This window comes from Gopherus evgoodei, chromosome 4 (genome assembly GCF_007399415.2).
Source record: "Gopherus evgoodei ecotype Sinaloan lineage chromosome 4, rGopEvg1_v1.p, whole genome shotgun sequence".
NCBI lineage: Eukaryota > Metazoa > Chordata > Testudines > Testudinidae > Gopherus > Gopherus evgoodei.
In genome coordinates this window covers 15,301,550-15,326,225 of record NC_044325.1, presented here as the reverse complement: position 1 = coordinate 15,326,225, position 24,676 = coordinate 15,301,550, and the positions used below count along the sequence as shown (strand labels likewise).

The window sequence follows — 24,676 nt, the reverse complement described above, 5'->3', positions numbered from 1 at the left end:
CTCCACTGTTTCTATAGCAAGTCAAAAGCCTCTTTCTTTAAATGAGCTTCTGTCTTTTACTCTTGCTGCTTATCTTGAAGAGTGCTTTTATCAGCCTATAATCACATTCCACATTTATTCTGATCAGCATAAACACAGCCATGAAGATATCAGGCCGATATCAGAGGAAGAAAGTTTTCTTGTTTGTGGAACAATTAAGACATCACTATCACTACATTTTAGATTATTTCTTCCAGTTTGTGAGACTCCAGTTTATACGATTCCACTTATATCCAGTTTGTGTGATCTCCCTTTACTCTGAAAAAACTCCCACTGTCATAATCAGTTCCAAGCTCCTCAGTCTGCTCCTCAGTTTCAGCATCAAAGCTGTCCATCAAGTTGTTAAAGTATTCTTCTATTGCTCAAAACTCTAACTCTGAATATGGAGGTTCTGACTGTCTAGCTTTTTATATCCATCACCAGGATAGCCGAGGTTGGATATTTACAAATCACTTGAGACTGAGACAAACAGGACCATCTTCCCACTTATGGAAAAGATATATTTACTACGTAATTTGCCATTTACTAACTTGCCTTTCTTTTTGGTATGCTTACCCTTTAGGAATACAGGGTAGTACCGCAAGCAGAAATGTTTAGCAACATTCTGCACAAATAAAATAGCTCATTTATATTTTGCATGCTCATGTAGATTAAGAACAGTTTTTTAATTTTAATGGTCATGATTTATGTACCTTGTGGCCAAAATACAGTATCTAAAGTAAAGTATAGATTTATTAAAAAGACAGCAGCACGGAAAAAGTTATATTGGAATAATCTATAATCTGTTTACATTATATGAATGATTTGCTGTTCCTTCATAAGGCATGTAGGAAGTCAGCACTCCTCAACATGTAAAGTATTTCCATGTGCTTAAAGCATGATCTTTCCAAAGCAAACAATGACTGAGAAAATTTTTATTATTCTTTATTTCCCTGCCAGCTGTTGTTGGGGATTTTTCTCCCAGCCACCTTCTTTCTTTCAGTCAGATCTCTCCCTATTGCTCACAGTAACACCTACTCAAGGAACAGAGCCAAATCAATGACATTTTCATGGTTAGGAGACTTAGTAATGAGATGATCCAGTTCTTTATCTCAGACTGATTTAAATTACATTTTCTTAAGGGCTAGTCACTACCATAACTATACTGGTATAACTAACAGTGGCCACACCAAGGGGTTATATCATTAAGAATAATAATTTCTAAACTGCTATTGTTATATGACACAAAAACTGTGTAGACAAGCCTCCAGCCTGCCATGCAATTCTATACAACTACTCTGTCTGGGAGTTCCTTGGTCCCCTTCCAGACACTAAGGGTTTGTCCACATAAGACAGTTGCACCAGTTTAATCTAACATGTGATTTCGAACCACTTTCACTAAACCAGTGCAATTCTGCATGGACAGGACACACTCGTTTTGTTTAAAACTAGCAGCCTCCTAATACATAAGGCCTGGGGACAGATCCTTAGCTATGTAAGTTAATATGGAGCTTGAAGTCAACGGAGCAATGAGGATCTGCCCCATGGTCTACATACAAAGTTGCACCATTTTAATTAAATTGGGTGTAACTTTTTTTATGGACACCATTAAATCAGTTTAAACCTGCCCGTTAAGTAAAATAATACGAATATGGTGTGATTTTAGGAGGTTTTATGCCTTGGCCAGGAAGTGTTCTTAGCAATTTTGCAAGACTGATTTATAGATCTTTTGCATGATAAATGAAAGTATTTGTACAGTCCTGTGTCTATTGGCTAAAATAATTAAGAGTAATGCTCACAGCCCCATTGATGTTAAAGTGTTTTGCAGAAGAAAGCAAGTATTGACATCCCAACCTTTATCGACACCCCAATCTTTCAGTTGAGGAGGCTGAGGCACAGAGATGAAGTGAGTTGAATATGATCACAAAGCAAGTCAGCAGAGTTGAGAATAGATCCCAGTTCTCCTGATTCCCAGTCTAGTTCCCTTTCCCCAGATTACGCTGCCTGTCCAGCAGAGAGCATTCCTAGGGGATTATCAGGGGTCCAGGTGGCAAAGCTACTTGGTATTCCCTGCTGCCAGGCATCCACACAGCATTTCATGAGCTCTACCATTTTACACTTTTCAGGAGCTTTTTTTCCTTCTTCTTCTTTCTAACTGGAATGCAAGACAACAATCCTGCAATCAGACAGTGCAAGATAACTTTAATGGAGCACTATGTAGGCACAAGGGTTAACGAGTCTCCACACAGGTCCACCCATGCCAATCCACTTGTATAATTGGGATTTAAAATTTTTAAAACATTTTCCAAAGCAATTGAAAACATAATTCATGTAGATTAATCTGCATCAGTAAAAAGAACGGAGAACATCTTTAGTTCATTGTAGTGGTAGCTTTATAAAAATTCATTAGATCCAAAAGTTACAGCAAAGCAATTCTGTAGATTAACTCAACTTGCAAGAGCTTCTGTGTTCAAATCCCAGTCAAACCCTCCCACAGGTTGGGAATACTGTTGTACCTGTGTTATGGAAGTGGTCAGACTACACAGTCCCTTCTGGCTTTAAATGCTAGGAACTAAATATCTATGAACTGCAGTCATCCTGTGATGAATGATATTTTAGAATTAACGGATGGCATTTTCAAATTATCCTGCAATCTATTTTTGATAGATTTTCTCCCAGAAAATATTTGCTTCTCCTGAAAATATTTTATCCATCTCTACAGTGAGCTGCTCTTCTTGGGAAACCAGTGGGGTGGCTGCAACTATGGCTAATCCGACATTTCTGCTCAATAATCTAACAAACATAGGGCCAAATCCTGCTCACTTTACTCACCTGAGTAGTGCCATTAGCATCAATGGCCTATACAACTTAACACCAGTGGCCAAGACAAGCATGAATACATTGCTTTGTCAGCTAAATACAATAAATTCAAGAGTACAGCTCTCTTCTGAAAAGTGACAGTACACATGGCATCTTCTTTCTCAGCAGATCTACTTCTTGTGTTCCTTCACAAGCAGACCCACTAACTTTGGTGAAACAAATATACATTTTATTGTTTTTCACTCCTACAGAGCCAACTGTAACTAAATGAGTGTGTTAAGAGTTTTGTTTACTAAGTTCCAGTCATTACCGAAGTGCCAACTCATTGGCCCATATACATACTAATATATGTATATAAACAAATACCACTTTGGCAGCATTAAGGGGCCTTAAAGTAGAAATAAATATAATTTACACTGCCTGAGCACTATAAATGTGCACAATTGTAAAGGAGAATCAGGCCGGGTGTTTTTAGCAGGCTTGCATAGATGTATTTGGACTACCAGATCCTTATCATATTACAGTACTAGTGAGGGATAAACTGAACAGCTCAACTTTATGAGTCCAGGCTAAGTTTGCATGGCCGGGGAGGAGGGGAAATCTTTATATTCGTAAAACACCACTTTTGACATGGAAACAAAGTGAGGTAGTGAAAATCATAGAATCATAGAACAGAAGGGACCTCGAGAGGTCTCTAGTTTAACAAAGACAAATGCAAAGTGCTCCACGTAGGAAGGAAAAATCAGTTTCACACATACAAAATGGGAAGAGACTATCTAGGAAGGAATACGGCAGAAAGGGATCTAGGGGTTATAGTGGACCACAAGCTTAATATGAGTCAATAGTGTGATGCTGTTGCAAAAAAAAGCAAACGTGATTTTGGGATGCATTAACAGGTGTGTTGTGAGCAAGACACGGTCATTCTTCTGCTCTACTCTGCGCTGGTTAGGCCTCAACTGGAGTATTGTGTCCAGTTCTGGGCATCGCATTTCAAGAAAGATGTGGAGAAATTGGAGAGGGTCCAGAGAAGAGCAACAAGAATGATTAAAGGTCTTGAGAACATGACCTATGAAGGAAGGCTGAAAGAACTGGGTTTGTTTTAGTCTGGAAAAAAGAAGACTGAAAGGGGCCATAATAGCAGTTTTCAGGTATCTAAAAGGGTGTCATCAGGAGGAGGGAGAAAACCTGTTCACCTTAGCCTCTAAGGATAGAAGAAGCAGCAATGGGCTTAAACTGCAGCAAAGGAAGCTTAGGCTGGACATTAGGAAAAAGTTCCTAACTGTTAGGGTGGTTAAACACTGGCATAAATTGCTTAGGGAGGTTGTGGAATCTCATCTCTGGAGATATTTAAGAGTAGGTTAGATAAATGTCTAACTGGGATGGTCTAGACAGTATTTGGTCCTGCCAAGAGGGCAGGGGATTGGAGTCGATGACCTCTCGAGGTCCCTTCCAGTTCTAGAATCTATGAATCCCCTGCACTCAAGGCAGGACTAAGTATTATCTAGACCATCCCTGACAGGTGTTTGTCCAACCTGCTCTTCAAAATCCCCAATGATGGAGAATCCACAACCTCCTGAGGCAATTTATTCCAGTTCTTAACCACTCTGACAGTGTGGTTCAGATAGTTCAAAACATTTAAATGCAGAACCTCATGATGCCATTTTTTATAGTTACTTTTAAGATTAGAACCACTATTTTAGGTTAACTGCAAAATACCATAAGCTAATAAATTTAATTTGCAGTGGTTTATATACTTTTTCACTTAACCTTTTTTTTCTTGGGGGGGGGGAGGACTTCATTAAGTCAACAAAAAACATCTAATGTAAACACTTTGATATATCAGCAGCTATACGGTAATCACATAAATTAATTATCTTAGACATTAGTCTGTAGGTTGGCACACACGGAATATGATCTGATGACTGAGTGCTTTTAAATATAGTGTGTATCTGGCTTACACTTCAAAAAACAGATAGTTCAAAACATTTAAATGCAGCTACACATGAATCTGCCTGAACCTTCACAAAACTTTATTCATTAATTTCTTTTAAAAGCCACTCCCCCCGCCCCCCCGCCAACTTTGTCTACTGTTGCTAAATGTCCTCCATCATAATATTCAAAACCAACAGGCATGTTGCTACATACAGGATACATATTTCAAAATGTTATAGGATATACATAACATTTAAGTCATGGCATTCTTCAGATAAATGGTAAAATACTTAGAATCCAACCCTGAAGTACCACATTGTAACCCACCATTTAGTTTTTGCAGATATAATAAAACATATGGATTCTGTACCAATGTATTATCTCTTTAATGAGGGTTGAGTTGTGAAGCTCAGAATTTCCCTTTTCTCTCTGTCTTCTTGAAGTTGGTGTCCTGATCACTGCAGTGTTTGTTGCTTAGCAATAACATCCAATTCTGCAGTTTCTAATAAAGTAACATTTTTCTCAGCATGTTTTTCTTTATACTAGTCAGCACAAATATAAGGCCCAACTGAAGCAGTGCCGAACTCCCAGAATTCCAGCCAGAGCTAATGGGACCTGCGAGTGCTCAACGACGTTAAAAAACAGCTCCATAGGAACCATTCTGGAGAGCCACTTTTACCAGCTTTGGCATAGTGGACAAATCAGTATCACTTCATGTTCCTACAGCAGCAATTGGGTCTTCCATCTCTGCCGTGTTTTTTCACATGCAGGATTAACTGCCCTTCGGAACAGTCACTAGATTCCTCCATCTGCCAGTAGTTCATAGTAAGACTCTAACACAATGACTGCACTTTTAGACTGTAGAAATGGCTGCAGTAGACATATTGAAGTCTATTAGCCTGATTGGGAAGGTGCTGAGCACTTAAGATCCCATTGGTTTCAAAAGGGGGTTGTGAGCACCCAATAACTGAAAATCTGTCTGTCAAAGAGTGCACACATTGTCGGAGCACCTCCTCATGGCTGGGTGTGGTACCGCAAGCTCCCTCCTCTCCAGTGCTACCTGTTGAGAGTCATTTTGGCCCCACAGCAGTCCCCCTCTTCTCGTAACTTGGCCATCTGGCCAGATCACCATTTTGTTACCCCAGAAGTCCAATAAAACAAAGTACTTACGACAGGTCTTCGTTCCAGACTTTGGCCCCTCTAGGCCTTGCACATTCTTTGTTTAAGGTGTCCTTATCCCCTTAAATCTGGGGACTTCACACCACCTTCCCTGGTGGCTAGTAGGGGAACTGAGGCCTTCTCCCGCCACGTCCCCCCCATAACTGGGTTCCAGCCCAAGGTCACTGTAAGTGAGCAAGCAAGGTCTCTCTATTCTGACCTAACCCTGCAACTACTCAGAACCTCGCTAGGTTCATCCTACTCTCAATGCTAGGACTTGCAGGGCTCTCCCTTGGAATCCCCACATAAATCTGAGTCTACAAGCACAAACTTAAACCATCTTCCATCCTCCACAGGCTTGGTCTTTCATGCCTCAAGTTCCCATGGCTGTTCCTCCACTAAATATCTCCCAGGCCCCCTTCCTAAAAATCCAGATCCTCCCCTTTTATCAGGGCTTACCACTGGAGCCTACCCCACTTCCAGTGACTGCTTCATCTCTCTCCTGGTGCTCTGTGAGACTTGTCTGGTCAGGAGATGATGCTAGTGCCAATTCTCCCTCTAGGCTTCCACTTTGAGCCTGCCAGTCTGTCCACTCTCTAGTCCCAAAGCATGACCAGAGAGTTCCTTCCTCTTGAGCACTGGCCTGCTAAACCCGGGGTTGAGAGTTCAATCCTTGAGGAGGTCATTTAGGGATCTGGGGCAAAAATCTGTCTGGGGATTGGTCCTGCTTTGAGCAGAGGGTTGGAGTAGATGACCTCCTGAGGTCCCTTCCAACCCTGATATTCTATGATTCCTCCCTGCAGCCCCCTTCTGCTCCAAACTTCCGTTCTTTATACTAACCACCCAGCTCCTTCCCCAACTGAGCTTCATCTCTAGTTGTGCCTGGCTCACCTTTCAGATGCAAGCAGGTCGGGCTGATCGAGCTCTCAGTCCCACATTATCCTTTCATTTCCTGCACGGGGTACACAACTCATCACACTGGCCCATATAAATGAATTTACAAATTCCAAAACAAACACCCTCACACTGTATTTAACTCTGAAAACCCTAATACTAGACAACAAAAAAGAGGAAAGTTATGATATTCAGGTGTCACCTTCTGTTCCAAACAGCAACAATAAATCTATATTCAGACAAACATTTTATATTTGCAGAAGTCTCATTTGATTCAAAGAGGTACCTGTAAACACTATGCTAATGTTCAGGAAGTGGGAATTTATTTAATTATTGATGTCAGACATTTCAAAATGGCTTAGCCCAAGAAACACCAAAATTAAATAATGTTCACTGGCCACTCTTGTCAGAATTTGCATATTCTCTGCCCCACTCCCACAGACAAAGTTATATCCTGCTGGAAGGTAAATAAAAGCTTCCTTCAGGAGCTGAACACTATACAAAAAAAGGACCACATCGCAACAGAAACACAAATGGAACATTAAGGCTTTGTCCCCATTTCAGTAGTTGATGACCAGACATTGAAATAGTTGCAGGCGTGGAAAATCCTAGCACAGTGTGGCTTAGTGGAGAGAGCACTGGACTACGGCTCAAAAGAGGTGGGATCTATTCCTGGCTCTTCTACTGGGTGACCTGGGATAAGTCACTTCAGCTCTGTGCCTCAGTTTCCTCATGGATAAAATGGTATAAAGATGCTTACATTCTTTATAAAGCACTTGGATATTTACTGATAAAAAGCACTATATAAGAGCTATGAATAACTAATAAATATATAATAGCATAGAGGAGGACAGCTGTAATTATCCCAGTCATGCAGGAAGACACACAAGATGCAAGGGATGGGGCTTAATTAGGCTGCAACACTATTAGCTCATCTGGAAACTATCCAGTAATAATTTACACAGTGCAGGTTATCTTAACTCCCGTAATCCTCACTCTCACAGGTTAACTTTGACCCCTCACCCCCAGAGCCCTTCCTCCCAAGCACTCACTTAAGGTTTCAGGATCCCAGCTGACAGCTTTCTCAGGTAGAGACCTGCATCTCCTCTTCCAGACGGGGTTTAGGCTTGCAGTCCCTTTGCACCTCAGCCTGCTTGCCCCAGCAGGTCTGATTGGGATCCAGCACCTGTAGTTAACTTTTCTCCAGGGGTTGCAACTATGTGTACCAGTTAGCAACCAGCCTTCACAAAGTAAAATACTTTTATTCTTAGGGTGCATTTATCATCAGGGTAAAAGTATTACAGAGAAAACATGTGAAAATAATAAAAGTGTCCTATACCCATGCTAAAAGCTTACCAAAGTTTTAGGGGGTCTGGATAAACCAAAGTCTTTCCAACTCTTCCACAACAGTGCCCTCTCCCTCCCTTTCCCCCTCCCCCTCCCCCTCCCCTCGGCTCCGCTTGGAGAGAAGGTCCCATCCATTTGCTGAATTAAAAAAAGAAGAAGAAGTCCTGTGCCAGTTTAAGCTCAGTCTTTATGCCAAAAGCCCTTTCTTTGTCAGTTTACTCTCTGGAAAATTCAGTCTGAACCAGTATATGCAAGCCTCCTCAGGGAGTGGTACCTCTCCAAAGGTGTTTACAAACAAGAGTGATTCATCTTAATCACCCCTCCCCACCCCCCACACACACTGTTTTTAGTTCCTGGAGGAACTATAGTAACCCTTCCTCCATTCCTCTGCAAAACTGCAAACAATCCCTGGCCCACAGTGATAACAAACCACCCCTAAACTTATCACAATATGGTCCCCAAAGATATTGCATGTGATTGCAATATCTGTCACAGTTACCACCTAGTGAGAGGCTGCCCTCTGCCCCGACTCCTCTCCACTGCTGGTACCAAGCCTGTCACTGAGACCCCAGCACCATCCCCTTGCTTGTTCTCAGTGGTAGCAGATGACAGAACAAGGAGTAATGGTCTCGTGTTGTAGTAGGGGAGGTTTAGGTTGGATATAAGGAAAAACTTTTTCACTGGGAGGGTGGTGAAGCACTGGACTGGGTTACCTAGGGAGGTGGTGCAATCTCCTTCCTTACAGGTTTTTAAGGTCAGACTCAACAAAGCCTTGGCTGGGATGATTTAGTTGGGAATTGGTCCTGCTTTGAGCAGGGGGTTGGACTAGATGACCTCATGAGGACCCTTCCAACTCTGATATTCTATGATTCTATGATTAAGGGGCTGAGGAAATGGAGTTGTCTCCTCACTGACAGACTCTAGGAGCTTCAACGCCATCCCCCAGCTTCTTGAGGGGATGCCTTCCCCTAAATCCACTTCTCACTCTGGTTTTATCAGGGAACCAGACCCTGTATGGAACTGGACACCTGCCAGCTGCTAAATTATGACACCTTGAACCTTAACTCTTCATTTATCTCACTGAATCCCAAAGCTACTGTGGGGAAAAAACACGAAAACCCACACACTTCACACTGGGCAATCGGGCAGTGAGGGAAAAATTCTTTCCCAGTCCCCAAAAAGGTGACTAGCATGATGCTCACAGCAAATCAAAAACCTGGTGCTATGCTAATCCCAGCGGGGGAAGCTGGGGCTCCAGTCAGGTCCCTGAGAACTCAGTAGAGGGATATGAGCCTATGGCTAACCTGAGCCCCACTGGCCTGCCCATCAGCCCAGGTGATGCTCCCTTCCCAGCCCCCCGCCATCTTCCTCTCCCAATGCCAAGGAATGAGGGAGACTACTCCTTTTTTCTGCCATTCCAGACACAGAGTCATTGTCTTTGAGGTTGCAGGGGTGTATTTGCTCTGATGAAGCTCACCTCTGCTTAAAACTAGCATAAACTAGCATAAACTCAACTGAAGCAAATCTTTATTTTCCTTGTCTATACTTGGGGTTCACATAGGTGCATCTAGTCAATGGCAGGCCAATGACTGCTGCATTTGGACTGAATTCTCAACCTTGACAAGGCCTAAATTAATATTTAAAATGCCTATTATATAGAGGACCAAATTAGCCTGTTATCCCTCTAATAAAAAAGGATAGAAAAGAACCAATAGATAGAAATATCTTGTCTATTAAAGGGCTATTGTGTTATTTCACTCATGCCAACAACAACAAAATTCCAAACTCATTCACTTGCGTAGCAATGCCACTGGAAAAGAAAATCATTCCTTACTTCAGTGTAAAAGATCACTAACTCTTAGGCACTGTTGCATGAAGTGCTTAGAGTTTTAAGATGGTTCATCAAATGGCCATCTACATTTCCAAACCATTTCTTCACTCCCCGCTCCATAGAGTATTAGTTTCTATTACCTGGATTGGAATGATCGCCAAGTAATAATTAGTGCCTGAACAGATGTGAATTCTTCTCCTGAAAATGCCAGTCACAAGTTCTCAGTTGCACACTAAAGTAAATTGAATCTAGATATATTAATGGCAAAGGGTTCATATACAGTACCACTTTGAACACAATAGATGTCTCATACACTAGATTACAGGCAAAGGGCTCACAGAGGACACCATCCCAAATTTACTGAGATATCCAGTTCTTAATTGAGTCAGTGTCTATTCACTTTTAAGTATCAATAAAGATAGTGAGGTGTAAAGAAATCTTAGAGTCAACTAATCTGTATTATTAACTCATCTGTAAATACCAGCCTTTAAATTTAAATGAAGCAGTCTTCAAACCAATTACCTGTAGTGTTGTTATAGAATAATGAGATAATTTTTTAACCCACAGGAACAGTTTAACATCTAGACAACAATATAACAATTGATACTGGACTAAAGTAATTAAGTCATAATCTCCATACAACGTGTTTTTGCTACAGGGAACCTACAAAAACGTGTTACAACAAGCCAGACACACCTTTCAGTGCTGAACTAAAAGGTTTGCACATAACTCAATATATTTTTCCCCAAGTCAGCTAGAGTTAAAAAGAGCAGAGGAAAGGGAAGTAACCCAGGATGCTCTACAAACAGCCCAAGATACCCTTGTCCTCTTCAGAGAGTTTTGTTTTTTATTTAGTTGATTAAATAATAGACAAAGTGAGGATAATTATTAATGGAGGAGTATATTCAAAGCGAAGGAGAAGAAAGAGCTTTTATGGCTGCAAAGGTATGAACTATTAACAAAAGGAACCTTATTAAGTGATCTAAAAGCTTTGCAAAAGCTCCACTCAGAAGCTTTCACAATAGTAATTCCTTAAGGACTCGATCCGCCAAAGTGCTGAGCAATTTGGCCCTGATCCAGTAAAGCATTTAAGCGTGTATTTAAACTTAGAATAATGGAATCAATGGGACTACTCAGGTGCTTAAAATTAAGCATGCACTTAAGTGTTTTTATGGATAGAGGCCAAAGTGGTCATCCCCTTCCAGCATTGAGGGCTAAGTGGGGGCTAACAAATACTATAAAAAGGAGTGTTCCTTACCTATCTCCATGCAAGAAATTCATACACTATGAGCAGAACAGTGATTAAAAACAAAAATACAGATAATCTCTGCCTGGCATGCATCTCATGAAGAAATCAAATCCGTCTGAACTGTTTCTGCCTGAAGATAGACCAGCTGGAAGGAATAGCAAAGGAAGGAAAATGGATTGATTCCCTAAAAAAAAGAATCTTTTACTGTTTAGGCAGATTTTAAGAGTACGTTGTAAAAAAAGACAACAACTACTAACAATGATCATTTATGAACATAATCACATGCCCACACGAATGGATGCAAGTACTTGAAACACAACATGCAACTATTTGGATCTGTAGATGAGCAAACTACTGTAAGTGGTGGGATTAGGTTTAATCCTCCCAATTCACGTGTCATCATATATCTGGGAGACTCTGATGGAACACAAACGATTTAAAAGTATTTGGAGGAATTTTTTTTGGACTTGGAACACAATCTTGAATATTGGCTACATGAACTATAAAAGAAACACAGACTGGAAAACAGAAGCAGCCAATGAACATTTGCTGGAACCTGAAGCAACAGAGGCAATAACTAAGTACAGTCATTTAGTTGAAGTCAAAGTTAAAAGCACAGCCCAATAAAAACATAAAATAAGAATGTTATTTCTAATTAAGATAATGTTGTGAGGGTAACACCACAAGAATATTACACCTCTATCCCGATACAACGCTGTCCTCGGGAGCCAAAAAATCTTACCGTGTTATATGTGAAACCGCGTTATATCGAACTTGCTTTGGTCCATAAGAGTGCGCAGCCCGCCCCCATCTCCCCCTCGAGCACTGCTTTACCACATTATATCCAAATTCGTGTTATATCAGGTTGCGTTATATCGGGGTAGAGGTGTATTTCCTCGCACTTGCTGTGCTCAGTTTACTACTGTGATGCATTTCAATGATGTCCTAAACATCCTGTGCCACCAGGCAGGAGGATTAATTCGAGAATTTTTGATTTGACAACTCCATCCTGTGACTTCTGCTGCTTCAGGACAGCATGTCACTCACACTAACTTTGAACTAATTACAGTACAAGATGATGGCACCCAGAATTAAATGCTTGTAATATTCAGACCAAGTTAAGATAAGTTAAGAAGATTGATGATAGAAGATGTGGCATCGTCCAGTGGACAGCATACTAGTCTGGGACTCAGAAGGCCCAGGTTCTATGACCTCCTGTATGACCCTGGGCAAGTCATTTCACTCTCTGTGCCTCAGTTTCCTTTCCCATCCTTTATCATGCATACTTAGTCTGTAAGCATTTTGAGATCGCAATGGTCTCTGTGTGTTCTACTATATTACTATTAATAAATACTACTAGTATTATTAAAAAAAAAAAAACAACACAACCACAGATGTGCCAGGAATTGGGCTCATTATGCAGCGACAATGCAGCTGAGCTATACTGAAGGGGTGCTTTCACTGTTGGAAAAGAACACTCTCCCACCCATACAAGAGATGCAATATCATTCCATACAGAGATTCTCTGATTCCTCAGTTCCCCAGCTACCTGTCCAGGAAGTGCTCTGAAGAGGTGAGCAGTTCTATAGGAGATGACAAGGTATTTAGACAATCTAGTTTCAGGTACTTAATTTTTTAACTGCATGGAATTGCCTCCAGAGAGCAGCAATCCTATAGTACAGGCAGCACAACATGCGGCCCAGGGGCCACATGCGGCCCGCGTGGGCTCACTGTGGTGGGCTCACTATGAGGCCTGTGGGGGGTGAGTAGGCAAGTGGCGGGTGAGAGAGGGGGCTGAAGAGGCGGGTGGGCAATGGCAGGGGGTGAGGAGGCAAGCCAGGGCGGTGCGGGGCTGAGGAGGCAAGCGGGCAGGCAGTGGCGGAGGGGGCAAGTGAGCCAGCGGTGGCGGAGTGGGGGCTGAGGAGGCGAGCAGGTGGGCAGGCAGTGGCGAGGGCTGAGGAGGCAAGCCGGGGGGGGGAAGAGGGCTGAAGGAGGTGAGCGGGAGGGGGGGGGCAGGTGAGCCGGCAGTGAGGGAGGGGGGCTGGGGAGGCAAGCAGGGGGTGGGGGACTGAGGAGGCGAGCGAGGAGTCAGTGGCTGATCTGTTCTTCTGATCTGGTCTGGCTCCCATCCCCTCTCCAAGGGTTGCAGCTGTCTGGAAGTGCTGCCTTCCACGCCTTCCTCATTCACAGCTCATTCATTCAACAGGGCAACTGATACAAAGTGGGGGGGAAGATCTGATTCTACTTCTAGCAAATAGACACTTTTCTTTTACCTTAATTATACTACCTTAGGGGCTCACTATAACGTTACCAAGGTTCAATATCGCTGTTTCAGTGGGGCAGCACTGGGGAAGGAGGGTTTGTTTCCGTGGGGCAGGCAGTGCTGGGGGGGGGAGTATTTCAGGGGAGGCTGTCAGTGCTGGGGGGGTGTTGTGTTTCGGGGGGGGGCTTGGCGGTGCTGGGGGGGGGAGGTCGGTGGGGTTCAGCCCTTTGCTGTTTTCTTTGTGGAGTAATATGGCCCCTCGCCGCTTTACAAGTTGCCAGGCCTGCTCTAGTAGATGGGTCAGGGAGCAATCACAAAAATGGAGTGGAGGGAAAGAGTGACAAGCACTCTGAAATGCTGCCCTACTTCATATACGATCTCCAGCACTATTAGTTAGTGGATTAGCTAGGGAACTGCTAAGTATTATAAGCAGTAGTGGTATTGTCAAGCACAGGTAAACCATGAGGATTAGGTGGCTCCCGCCACCACACTGTAAGTGGCAGAAACATTGAAAGGAAGCTATTATTGCGGTGAAATGAATCCTGTCTGCATTTGTGAATTGCTGTCACCAGTGCAACACACACACCTCTGAATACAAATAAGCATCCTTACAAGGATATGTTCAGACATCAACTCCCCTGTAGACCAGTCTCCCAACCAGAAAGGACTCATTCTCCAAACAGCGGCTTGATTTATGCCAAGATCATCCTGAAGAGATTCCTAGCATTAGTGAAAGCCGTTGCCCCCTTCCGCTAACACTGAAAACTATTTAGCTGCTAGCACAAACCTGGCACCACCACTTTCAAGACTGTTACTGGATGTGCAATTACAATTGCCACACTTTCTGTAACAGCATTAAGCTGGTTTACAGACTGGGCTTAACAGACATATACTCCACTAAGGAAAATAGTTTTTAAAATATTCAAATTATGCAGGAAGCTGTAGGTTACAAACAAGAAGGGAAATGCCACGATAAAAAGGGACTGCAGCTCCCTATCCCACTCACTCACATGAAACAACTCACAAAGGATACTTTTTGTAAGCAGGCAGCTTGAAGAGCCTGTCATCCGCAGAACTGAATTTAAAAAAAGAAGTTAGGCAAAATGATACACAAAGCTGTAAGGAAATAGCATAGATCAAACTTAAATAGATCTCTCTCAGGGTGGGGGAAGAGGCAAGGGGGGGTCCTATTCCTATCTAACATGCATGCTGTTAACAAAAGGAGCCAACGGAAGGGGAAGAAGTCTACCTTTTCTGAGTAATGAGGGATGTTCTCATTTGGTTTATTAAAGGAAGAAAATCCCCTCCCCTCCAAAGGAATGGAAACTCAAATGTCTGGTATAAAGAATACACATAGAACACCTAAAAACAGTCAGCCTAATTGAATGTCTTTCAGGAGACTAACATGGGCATATTCCTTGGAACTCAAGCAGGGCCGTCCTTAGGATTTATGGGGCCCTAGGCAGTATTATTAAACTGGTGCCCCTATGCCGGATGGCAGCCCAAGCTCACAGCCTGGTGGGGTAGGGGGAGGAGGGACTTGACAGCAAAGGATAATGAGATGCCCAGCCTGCCTCATGGTGGCGGAGAGTCACAGTTCCCCGCAGAGACTTCCATGCAGTCTCCCTCATGCAGAATGGACATGAAGAAAGTACCTAATTAAAAGCACTAAAATTTGGGAATAAAAAATGTCAGTCACAGGTTTTTTTGATATGCCCTGAAGTTTGTCAGAGATTTATTTGCAAAAACTTCATAGTAAGGGTGAGTCAGCTGTCCTGCTGAATACAGCATTACATGTAATGGAATACATGATGCAGCTCTTCTCTGTTTTACATTTTCTTCATCAGTATTTCTAAGTTGAATTTATATTTTAAATGTACTCAAATCTTAAACCAGCATTCCAGATTACTACATATTTAACTCACTGAAACAAAGACATTCTTTTAAATTAATCAGAGAGGTTTAGTGTGTTCATAACAATGTTCATTGCTTTTAGAAAAAGGGAACAGTAATTTACTTTGTGTGATCTCCATAACATGAGACATGGTTATGAAATTTCACCAACTTTAAAAAAATATGTTTCCAAAGATTTTAGGTATAACAAGGATTTTGTCTTACTAAGGTACTGATTTTGCTGGAGGGTTCTTTTAAAACTAGTTTGTTGGATAGTCAGAAGTAAAGAAAGGGAACTCTTTGTCCAGCTATCTGGAAGGGAAGGACTGTTGTCCCTTTAAGGGCTCTCTTCAGTGGGGAGTGGGGGGAGAGGTGGTGAAGGGATGGACAGAAAGGACAGGAAGACTTGGAAGCACTTTTTTTTAAAACTATAGTAATTAAAATGTGTATTTTAGATAAGGGAGATCTTTTGAAGGATTTATTTTAAAAACTGTATCAGAGGGGTAGCCGTGTTAGTCTGGATCTGTAAAAGCAGCAAAGAATCCTGTGGCACCTTATAGACTAACAGACGTTTTGGAGCATGAGCTTTCGTGGGTGAATACCCACTTCCTCAGGTGCATGTAGTGGAAATTTCCAGGGGCAGGTGTATATATATGCTAGCAAGCAAGCTAGGGATAACGTTATCTCTAGCTTGCTTGCTAGCATATATATACCTGCCCCTGGAAATTTCCACTACATGCATCTGAGGAAGTGGGTATTCACCCACAAAAGCTCATGCTCCAAAACGTCTGTTAGTCTATAAGGTGCCAAAGGATTCTTTGCTGCATTTAAAAAACTGTGTGAAGATCCACATATATTGTGCATCTAAAACTCTATGCAAGCATTTTTTAGAAATGTGATTTTATAATCTTCACTAGCTCACTAATGAAATATTTTTAAAGCAAATTTTAAACTAAGGTCCTGTAGACTGACATGTTCTGTGTAAATATTACATTAATGCACAACTGTTTTTGTCAGTAAAGTCAGAAACTGACAGTATAAAAATTTATTTGGGCATAAGCTTTCGTGGACATCTGATCAAATGGGTTCTAGTCCACAAAAGCTTATACCCAAATAATTTGTTAGTCTTTGAGGTGACACAAGGACTCGTCCTTGTTTTTGCTGATACAGACTAACAGGACTACCACTCTGAAACCTGTCAGTATATACCTTGGGGTTGGCAAATGCCTGTTAAATGGCTTTATTACCCCTTGAATGTCTCTTTAACAGTTTCAATGTTGTGTTAATAGGTCTGGCAGGCTGGAGGTTTTTTCACTTTTAACTACTAGATTCCATCCCAAGGCAGACTCATTAGGCTAGAGCAGCCATCTGTGGGAGCCTGCAGAAAGGGTCAAAACAGGGATAGGAAAACAAGAGGGTGGACACTAAGATCCAGTGGTGCCCCAAATTTTCAGGTGCCCTACACGCAGCTGCCTATGTTGCCTATGCCTAAGGACGGCCCTGAACTCAAGAGCAAAACAACGTCAATCAGGCTCAAGACACCTCGGATTTAGACCATTCAAGGAAAAATTCTCATATTTCAAGCCAACCAAAAAAAAAAAAAAAAAAAAAGTAGAGCACCACAGCCAACGTTGTTAAGAATGTAGCTGCGTAGACACAATCTCAGAATCAGCCAGGCAAGGCATTCCAGACACACGATCTGGCCTCTGTACAATAAAAGAAGCATCATCAGAGAAGAACGGTCGTAGGTTCAAGCAGCAGGTGGGGGGGTGGTTTCTTTTCTTTGGTATTTGCATGAATATAAGTGCTGAAGTGCTTTGATTTGTATTCTTTTTGAATAAGGCTGTTTATTCAATATTCTTTTAAGCAATTGACCCTGTGTTGTATCATCTTAATACAGAGACAACATTTGTATTTTTTCTTTCTTTTTATATAAAGCTTTCTTTTAAGACCTGTTGGAGTTTTTCTTTACTTCAGGAAAATTGAGTCTGTACTCACCAGGGAATTGGTGGGAGGAAGAAATCAGGGGAGGTCTGTGTGTGTTGAATTGGCTAGCCTGATTTTGCATTTCCTCTGGGTGAATAGGAAAGTCCTTTTTGTTCCCAGGACGGGGGAACGGAGAGGGGGAATCACTCTGTGTAGTTTCACAGAGCTTGTGTCTGTGCATCTCTCCAGGAGCACCTGGAGGGGGGAAGGGAATAGGATTATTTCCCTTTGTTGTGAGACTCAAGGGATTTGGGTCTTGGGGTCCCAGGGAAGGTTTTTCAGGGGGAGGGCGGGAAAGAAAGGGGAAAAAAAGAAACCAAATGGGAAGGGTTTACAGTGCTTCCTTACCTGCACGCTGCTAGAAGTGGGTTTTGGCACACAAAAGCTTATGCCCAGAATAATCTGTTAGTCTCTAAGGTCCCACAAAGACTCCTCGTTTCTCTATAGTCTTGGTCTTTAAGGGCAAGTGCTCAACGCAGGCATAGCACTTCTCCCATTGAAGTCAATGACTTCCATTGAATGCAATGGGCGTTTCACCATGGGCTTCCACGGGAGCAGAGCTACACCAGTGCTGAGTGCTTTTGAACATCCCACCTTAAGCACTGTTGCGATATGATGTGTAGACCGGAAACCAAAGCAGTATTGCTATTATGGGTGTAGTGCTTCAAGTCCACCTTCAAGGGCACTTCAAATCTCCCCGGACACTCAACAACAGACTTAAAAGTGGCCATTCTTCAACAAAAAATACCTTCAAAAACAGACTTCAATGAGAAACTGCAGAGTTGGAATTAATTTGCAAACTTGACACCATCAAATTAGGCCTGAATAAAGACTGGGAGTGGCTGGGTCACTACAAAAAAGTCATTTTCCCTCTGTAGATACTCAGACCTTCTTGTCAACCGTTGGGAATGAGCCACATCCACCCTGACTGAATTGGCCTTGTTAGCACTGACCCCCACACTTGGTAAGGCAATTCCCATCTTTTCATGTGCTGTATATTGATACCTGCCTACTGTATTTTTCACTCCATGCATCTGATGAAGTGGGTTCTGGACCACGAAAGCTTATGCCCAGATAATTTGTTAGTCTCTAAGGTGCCACAAGGACTCCTCGTCATTTTTGCTGATTCAGACTAAAATGGCTACCCCTCTGAAGGCTATAGAAGAACATCCTACATGAGAATTACCACATACAGCACAATCCCACAAACTTGTGAGGGGCTGAGCACCACAGGATTTGAGGGAGCCCTGCAACTTCTAAGACAGTGGCTCTCAACTAGGGGTCTGGGGCCCCTGGGGGACCGCAAGCAAGTTTCAGGGGTCTCCCAAAATAAACCAGAGAGCAGGGCCAGCATTAGACTCACTGGGGCTCAGGCCAGAAAGCTAAAGGGCGGGGGGGGGGGGAGGGGAGAGAGAAGGGTGGGGCTCAGAAAGAAAAAAGTTGAGAAACCCTGTCCTAGGAGGAGTTCAGTGCATCATAGGCTTGGACCGAAAAAGTGAGAGTTCACTGTACTTTTCACCAGACATACCACCCACTTTCAAGGTCCATTCACAGTAAATACATAACTGATAGAGTTGAAGGTCAGAAGGCACCATTACATCATCTGGCCTGACTTCATATCACAGACCCGTAAATTTCAACTACTTACTTTTGTATTGGGTGTAATAACCTATGTTTAACTAAAGCATGTCTTCCAGAAGAGCATCCAGTCTTGAACTGAAGGCACAAAGGCATGGAGAATCCACCACTTCTCTTGGAAGTTTGTTCCAATGGTTAATAACCCTTACTGTAAAAATTTGTGCCTGATTTCTAATTTGAATTTGTCCGATTTCAGCTTCCTACCGTTGGTTCTTGTTCTGCTATTCTCTGCATTTTCTCCCCATGAAGTACTTACTGTAATCATGACACTTCTCAAATCTTCCTTTTGATAAACTAAACAGACTGAGTTCTTTAAGTCTCTCTCTGTAAGGCATTTTCTCCAGCCCTCAAATCATTTTTGCAGCTCTTCTCTGCACATTCTCTAATCTTTCAATGTTCTTTTAAAAATGTGGATGCCAGAACTGGACACAGTATTCCAGCATATGTCTCACCAATGCCATATACAGAAGTCATGCACCTCCCAACCCCTCTTATGCTCTACTGCTCTGTTTATACACTCAAGGATTGCATTAGCCTTTTTGACGGTAGCATCACATTGAGAGTTTGAGTTAATTGCTTGTCCGCTATGATCCCTAAATTCTTTTCAGAGTCATTGCTTTCCAGGATACTGTCCCCCATTCAGTAGGTCTGACTTGCATTCCTTATTCCCAAATGTGAAACTTTCCATTTGGCTGTATTAAAAACACATTTTGTTTGAATGGGCCCAACTTACCAGTGATCCAAATTTTATCAAGAGTGATTTGATATTTACTTCCAGATAATTGATAAGAACAAAACAAAAAAAATATGTTGATTGGGCCTAGTACCAATCCCTGCAGAATCCCATAGAAACACCCTACTCAAAGATGATTCCCTACGGATGACTTTTTGAGGTCAGTTAGCTAGTTCTTAGCCTATTTAACTTTCGATTTATTGATATTTGTATATTGCTAATTGTTTTTATCAGAATGTCTTACGGTATTAAGTCAAATGCCTTACAAAAGTCTAAATATATTAGATTTATGCAGCTGCCTTTATGAACTAAGTGCATAATCTCCTCAAAGAATGAGAATTATATTTGACAAGATCTATTTTCCAGAAAACCATGCTGACTGACATTATAATCGTTTCCTTTAATTCTTTATGAACCGATTCCTCTATCGATCATCTTTTCCATTCTTTTGGCCAAGACTGATGTCAGGATAACCAACCTATCATCATACCTGTTATTCCTCTTACCTTTTTTGAATATTGGCACAACATTAACACTCTTCCGGTCTTTTGGAATTTCCCTGGTATTCCAATAGTTCATAAAACTTGACATCAGCAGACCAGAGATCACCTCAGCCAATTCTTTTAGCATCCTTAGGCACAAGTTACATGGGCCTGACTATTTAAAAATGTGTATCCCTAATAAATACTGTTTAACAGCCTCTCTGATTAGAAATGGCCTGGAAAGTACTTTTCATCCTCATGTGATACAAGCACCTCATTCTGCTTCTTTCCAAATACAAATTAACAATTGTCAAGACGTCCTCATGACACACGCCAATGGTTCCCAAGTCCAAGAATTAAAAACACATAGGAACATTTTGCAGGAAAAAAGGAATAATGAGGGCAGCCATCCAGTTGGACCATTGCTAAACAAAATAATGGTCTTTTTCTGTTAATTCTCTCAACACAAACAAATACACTAGTTTATAGCCTATACTAACTTCTAGCCCTTGTATGCTTGGTGCGGTAAAAACAGAATAAGATGCAAATACAGTTCTCAAGGGGCTCATGTTGCAATTCAGACACAGAGAATAGTCCAGACACCCATTACAAAACAGACTGATGTCACAGAGATGCAGGGTTGGGTGCTGGGAGTTTTTTTATTTGGTCTGTTCTAGGGGTTTTTTGAGTATCAATTCTGGGTTATGGTTTTGTGGATTATGAAGTCTGTAACGAGAAGATGATTTTAAAAGGAATTTTTAGAGTCTTTTCAGGAGACCTTGGAAAATAGATGGATTATTGAGGACGAAGGGTAAAAAAGATCAGTAACTTGTAATTTGGTTTTATCTAATCCTTAACATACAGGTTGCAGGTATATATTTCGGTGAAAAAAAAAAGAACAGAAGAAATGTTTATTTCAGAAAAAGAAAGAATATTTATATTATGTTGTGACAGAAAGAATGGCGTTACAAAACGGGAAAGCTGGCAGATCTTTATTACCACAGAACTACCAACATATTTGCTGTTAGAAAAATACTCGTCTCTGCTGTTCTCATTGTTTGAGAATGTGTTCTTATTGACGTGACATGGATTTCCAGATTCCCTCTGACATACACAGTCTTCTAGTGCACAAAATAAGCACCAGTCCTTTTCTGAAGGCTCTAGAATTTTAGCTTTCAGAACAATTACATCAAGCTATGGGGCAAAAAATTGAACTTTCAATGGATCAATTACAAGCACAAAAATTGCAAGGGCAAAATGCACAAAATCTCTGACATTCCAACTACTAGAATGCTGAAGTTCTTGAACTGCTCTCTTTAAATTACACCAATAATTAGGAACTATACTTACCATTGGTCTGCATGCTCCAGTAATGCAAGTCAAATTTAAAAGATCATTTATATCTCAAATTGGGAAAAGCTGTGCCTTTTGGAACAGTGAAATAAAAAGGAAACAAAGAAGTCTTACCATTTTGATGCCAGTGGAAAATGTGACTGGTTTGACTGGTCTGGGTTTTTCCAGCTGCATTTCTAGCTGCGTAGATCTGTCTTTATGTTGAGCTAAGAGCAGGGAGGCCGGCAGATGGGAACTTTCCTGTAAACATGTTGAAAACATAGATTGAAATATTCAAAAGAAAAAAAATTAATGCTGCTCATTCTTCAAGACTACAAATTGTGTCTGAAAAGGCCATCACCATCAGAAAAAGGTTACGCTAAATATTCTCTATATGAGAAACAGTTTACAGCAAACGATCACTTTCAGTAATAGGAAAAAGCTGCAGCAGTCTCATAAATCAGCATAATCTGCAAACAACCATTTTTATGGAATCCACATTAAAGACAATATAACAGAGTCCTTATTGCAACTGGCCAACGCAACCATATTTATTAAAATAAAAAAATTAGAACTTAATCACAGAAGGAGTAGTACAAAGTAGTATAACTTGAATCAGATGTTTATCTAAGACACATTCTTTCTACAAATGAATTCAGACCAGTTTGAAATTGTTTCCCATTAGATTTCACCTGAGGCCGTTTGGAAATGATCCTTGCTCTGCCTTGCACAATGGCACCATTGTAAGTGCAACCAACAGCATATTTATTTTCTCCTTTACCAACTTATTTTTAGGGAAGCCAGCCAATTTTAAAATATATATTATATATATAAATAAAAGTAATAAAATAAATGGTTAACTTGCTTAACTACTTAAAAATCTTACACTTAGGTTACAACAAAAAGATTAACATGTATACATATACCACATTCCAAGGAGAGGTAGACAAATTATTGGCTAAATAATTCTCTATCAAATTAGTCTGATTATCTCCGTGAACCCTGAAATCCTTTAACTTCTCTTTACTGTGGAAGCGGGGGAGGCGGTGATCAGAGCTGTTTATTCCCAGACTCCCTTGCTGCAGCACTTTATGCACAACATACTCAATACAGCATATACATTTCTGTTCTGGGGAACCAAGGAAATATTGCAAAAAGAACAGGAGTACTTGTGGCACCTTAGAGACTAAATTTATTTGAGCATAAGCTTTCGTGGGCTACAGCCCACTTCTTTGGATGCTTTGTAGAAGGAAATACTGCTTTGTGATCCAAATTTGCTACTAACTTGTAAAGCAACTGAACCCTCAAAGCCAGATTGTGACTATAAATATTTTATTTTTAAAAGTTTAAGATAGAAAAATGACTTTCAATGGGAGTTAGGTGCCTAGGTGCCTTTGAAAATCTCCTGAAGTGACACAGAACCATCAAGCAGTGCCCATACTTACTATTGTAAGATTAATGCTCCCTCTTCATCCTTCCTATTTCTCACTCACTGACTTGTCTTAAAATAGACTGTGGATTTCAGGGCAGAGATTGTATCTCAAAATGGGACCTGATCTGGGGTGAGGGATGATGCAAATGACAGTGCGGAACAGCACAGTCCTGCAAATGTTCAGGCACAGGTCAGTACCCTTACTCTTTTCAGCATAGGGACTTCTCTTTTCAGTGGCATGTAAACTGGAAGGGGAGAATTTGGACCACCCAAATTCGCTATGTTAGCACCTGAGTCTCTGAACACCTCCACGTCATCCAACACAATCACAGTTCAAGTGTGCACTACAAGTGCTGCTATTATCAGCAATAGTTGAGAAGACCCTATTGAATGCAATATTTTTTTAATTTCAGATTTAATGTGTGCTATATAGTTGGGGGGAGGGGAGGGAAGTCTCCCTAGGCTTTTTGTCCTCCACTCACTTATCACATTTGTTGTAATTCTCATGCGACACAAAAGGCTGCCAATTTCTATGCTAGCTTCTCAGCAGTTTCTACATTAGCATAGAGATACACAGTTCTGGGAAATCAGCATTGCCCCAGCAAACCACAGTGCTCGATTCACTGTTTGTCCTACGTAATAAGCGCACAGCCTTTCTAATTAACTATCACTACAGAGCAGTAAAGAGATAGATATCATAGACCAGATCCTGTAAACATTTATGTATACAGGTAACTTTCTGTATGTGAAAAACATACTGAAATCAATGCAACCATTTACACCAGGATCGTTAATCATGTGCATAAGTGTCTGCAGGATCAGAACTCACAGCTCAGAGGGAAAGGATGTGGGGGGACTAAGATGGTTTTAAGTTACCTTAACATCTTCCTGATTCTGGGAGAAGGAGATACATCCCCCACAGTATCATGAAGACAGCCATGACGGGCTAAGTCACAGAAGCCTGTCCCTACCTGCCTTCAGGCAGCATCGCTGCCCAGAATTCCCATAGCACAATGTGCTTCGTCCTTGCCTGGACATGCACTCCCAGTCCCACTCAGACTCTGGCACATCCCCTGCATAAAAGGGCTGGGAGCAGGGCTGAGAATTTCAATTGTCGTGCACAGGGGAATTAAGAACATCTCTAGCACTATTAGTGCACAATCATACCACATGTTAATATTGTGCTTAAAGACAAGTTTACACACTTTGCTCAGACCCAGGATCTGAAAGTTTGGACAGGAAGAAGCATTACTCAGCATGACCCATGAAGCGAATAAAGATTTCACTAAAATACCAGTTGTAACTTAAAAGTGGCAGCCATGGAGACATCATTTGAAACACTGCCAGCCTGAAATCTGTCTAATCCTATATTGGGAGATAGCACGGTGTTGCGGATAGGACAATGGACTGTGATTCAGGAGACCTGGGTTTTATTCCTGACTTGGTGACGGCCCTGCTGTGTGACCTTGGACAAGTCACATTACCTGTCTGTGTCTCTGTTTCTCCTTGTGCCTGTCCGGTCTACTTAAATTGTAAGCTCTTTGGAGAAAAACAAAGTCTCTTATTATATTAATATAGCATCTAGCACAATGACTGAAGTCTCTGCTACTTTAATCCAAATAATAAGTGTAAGAAGTTGTGAACTAGTCTTCAAACTTGCTTTAAAGC

The 24,676-nt window shown here is 41.5% G+C and overlaps 1 protein-coding gene across 2 annotated transcripts in view; it reads right to left on the bottom strand.

The window, feature by feature from the left end:
- The window catches only part of MNAT1 (MNAT1 component of CDK activating kinase), a 201,981-nt gene that overhangs the window by 92,503 nt on the left and 84,802 nt on the right, over positions 1-24,676 (bottom strand). For both annotated transcript variants that reach the window (XM_030558526.1, XM_030558527.1), the window contains exon 6: positions 21,712-21,837. In XM_030558526.1, the coding sequence (XP_030414386.1) occupies positions 21,712-21,837 (126 nt within the window). The remainder of the gene's footprint in view (positions 1-21,711; positions 21,838-24,676) is intronic.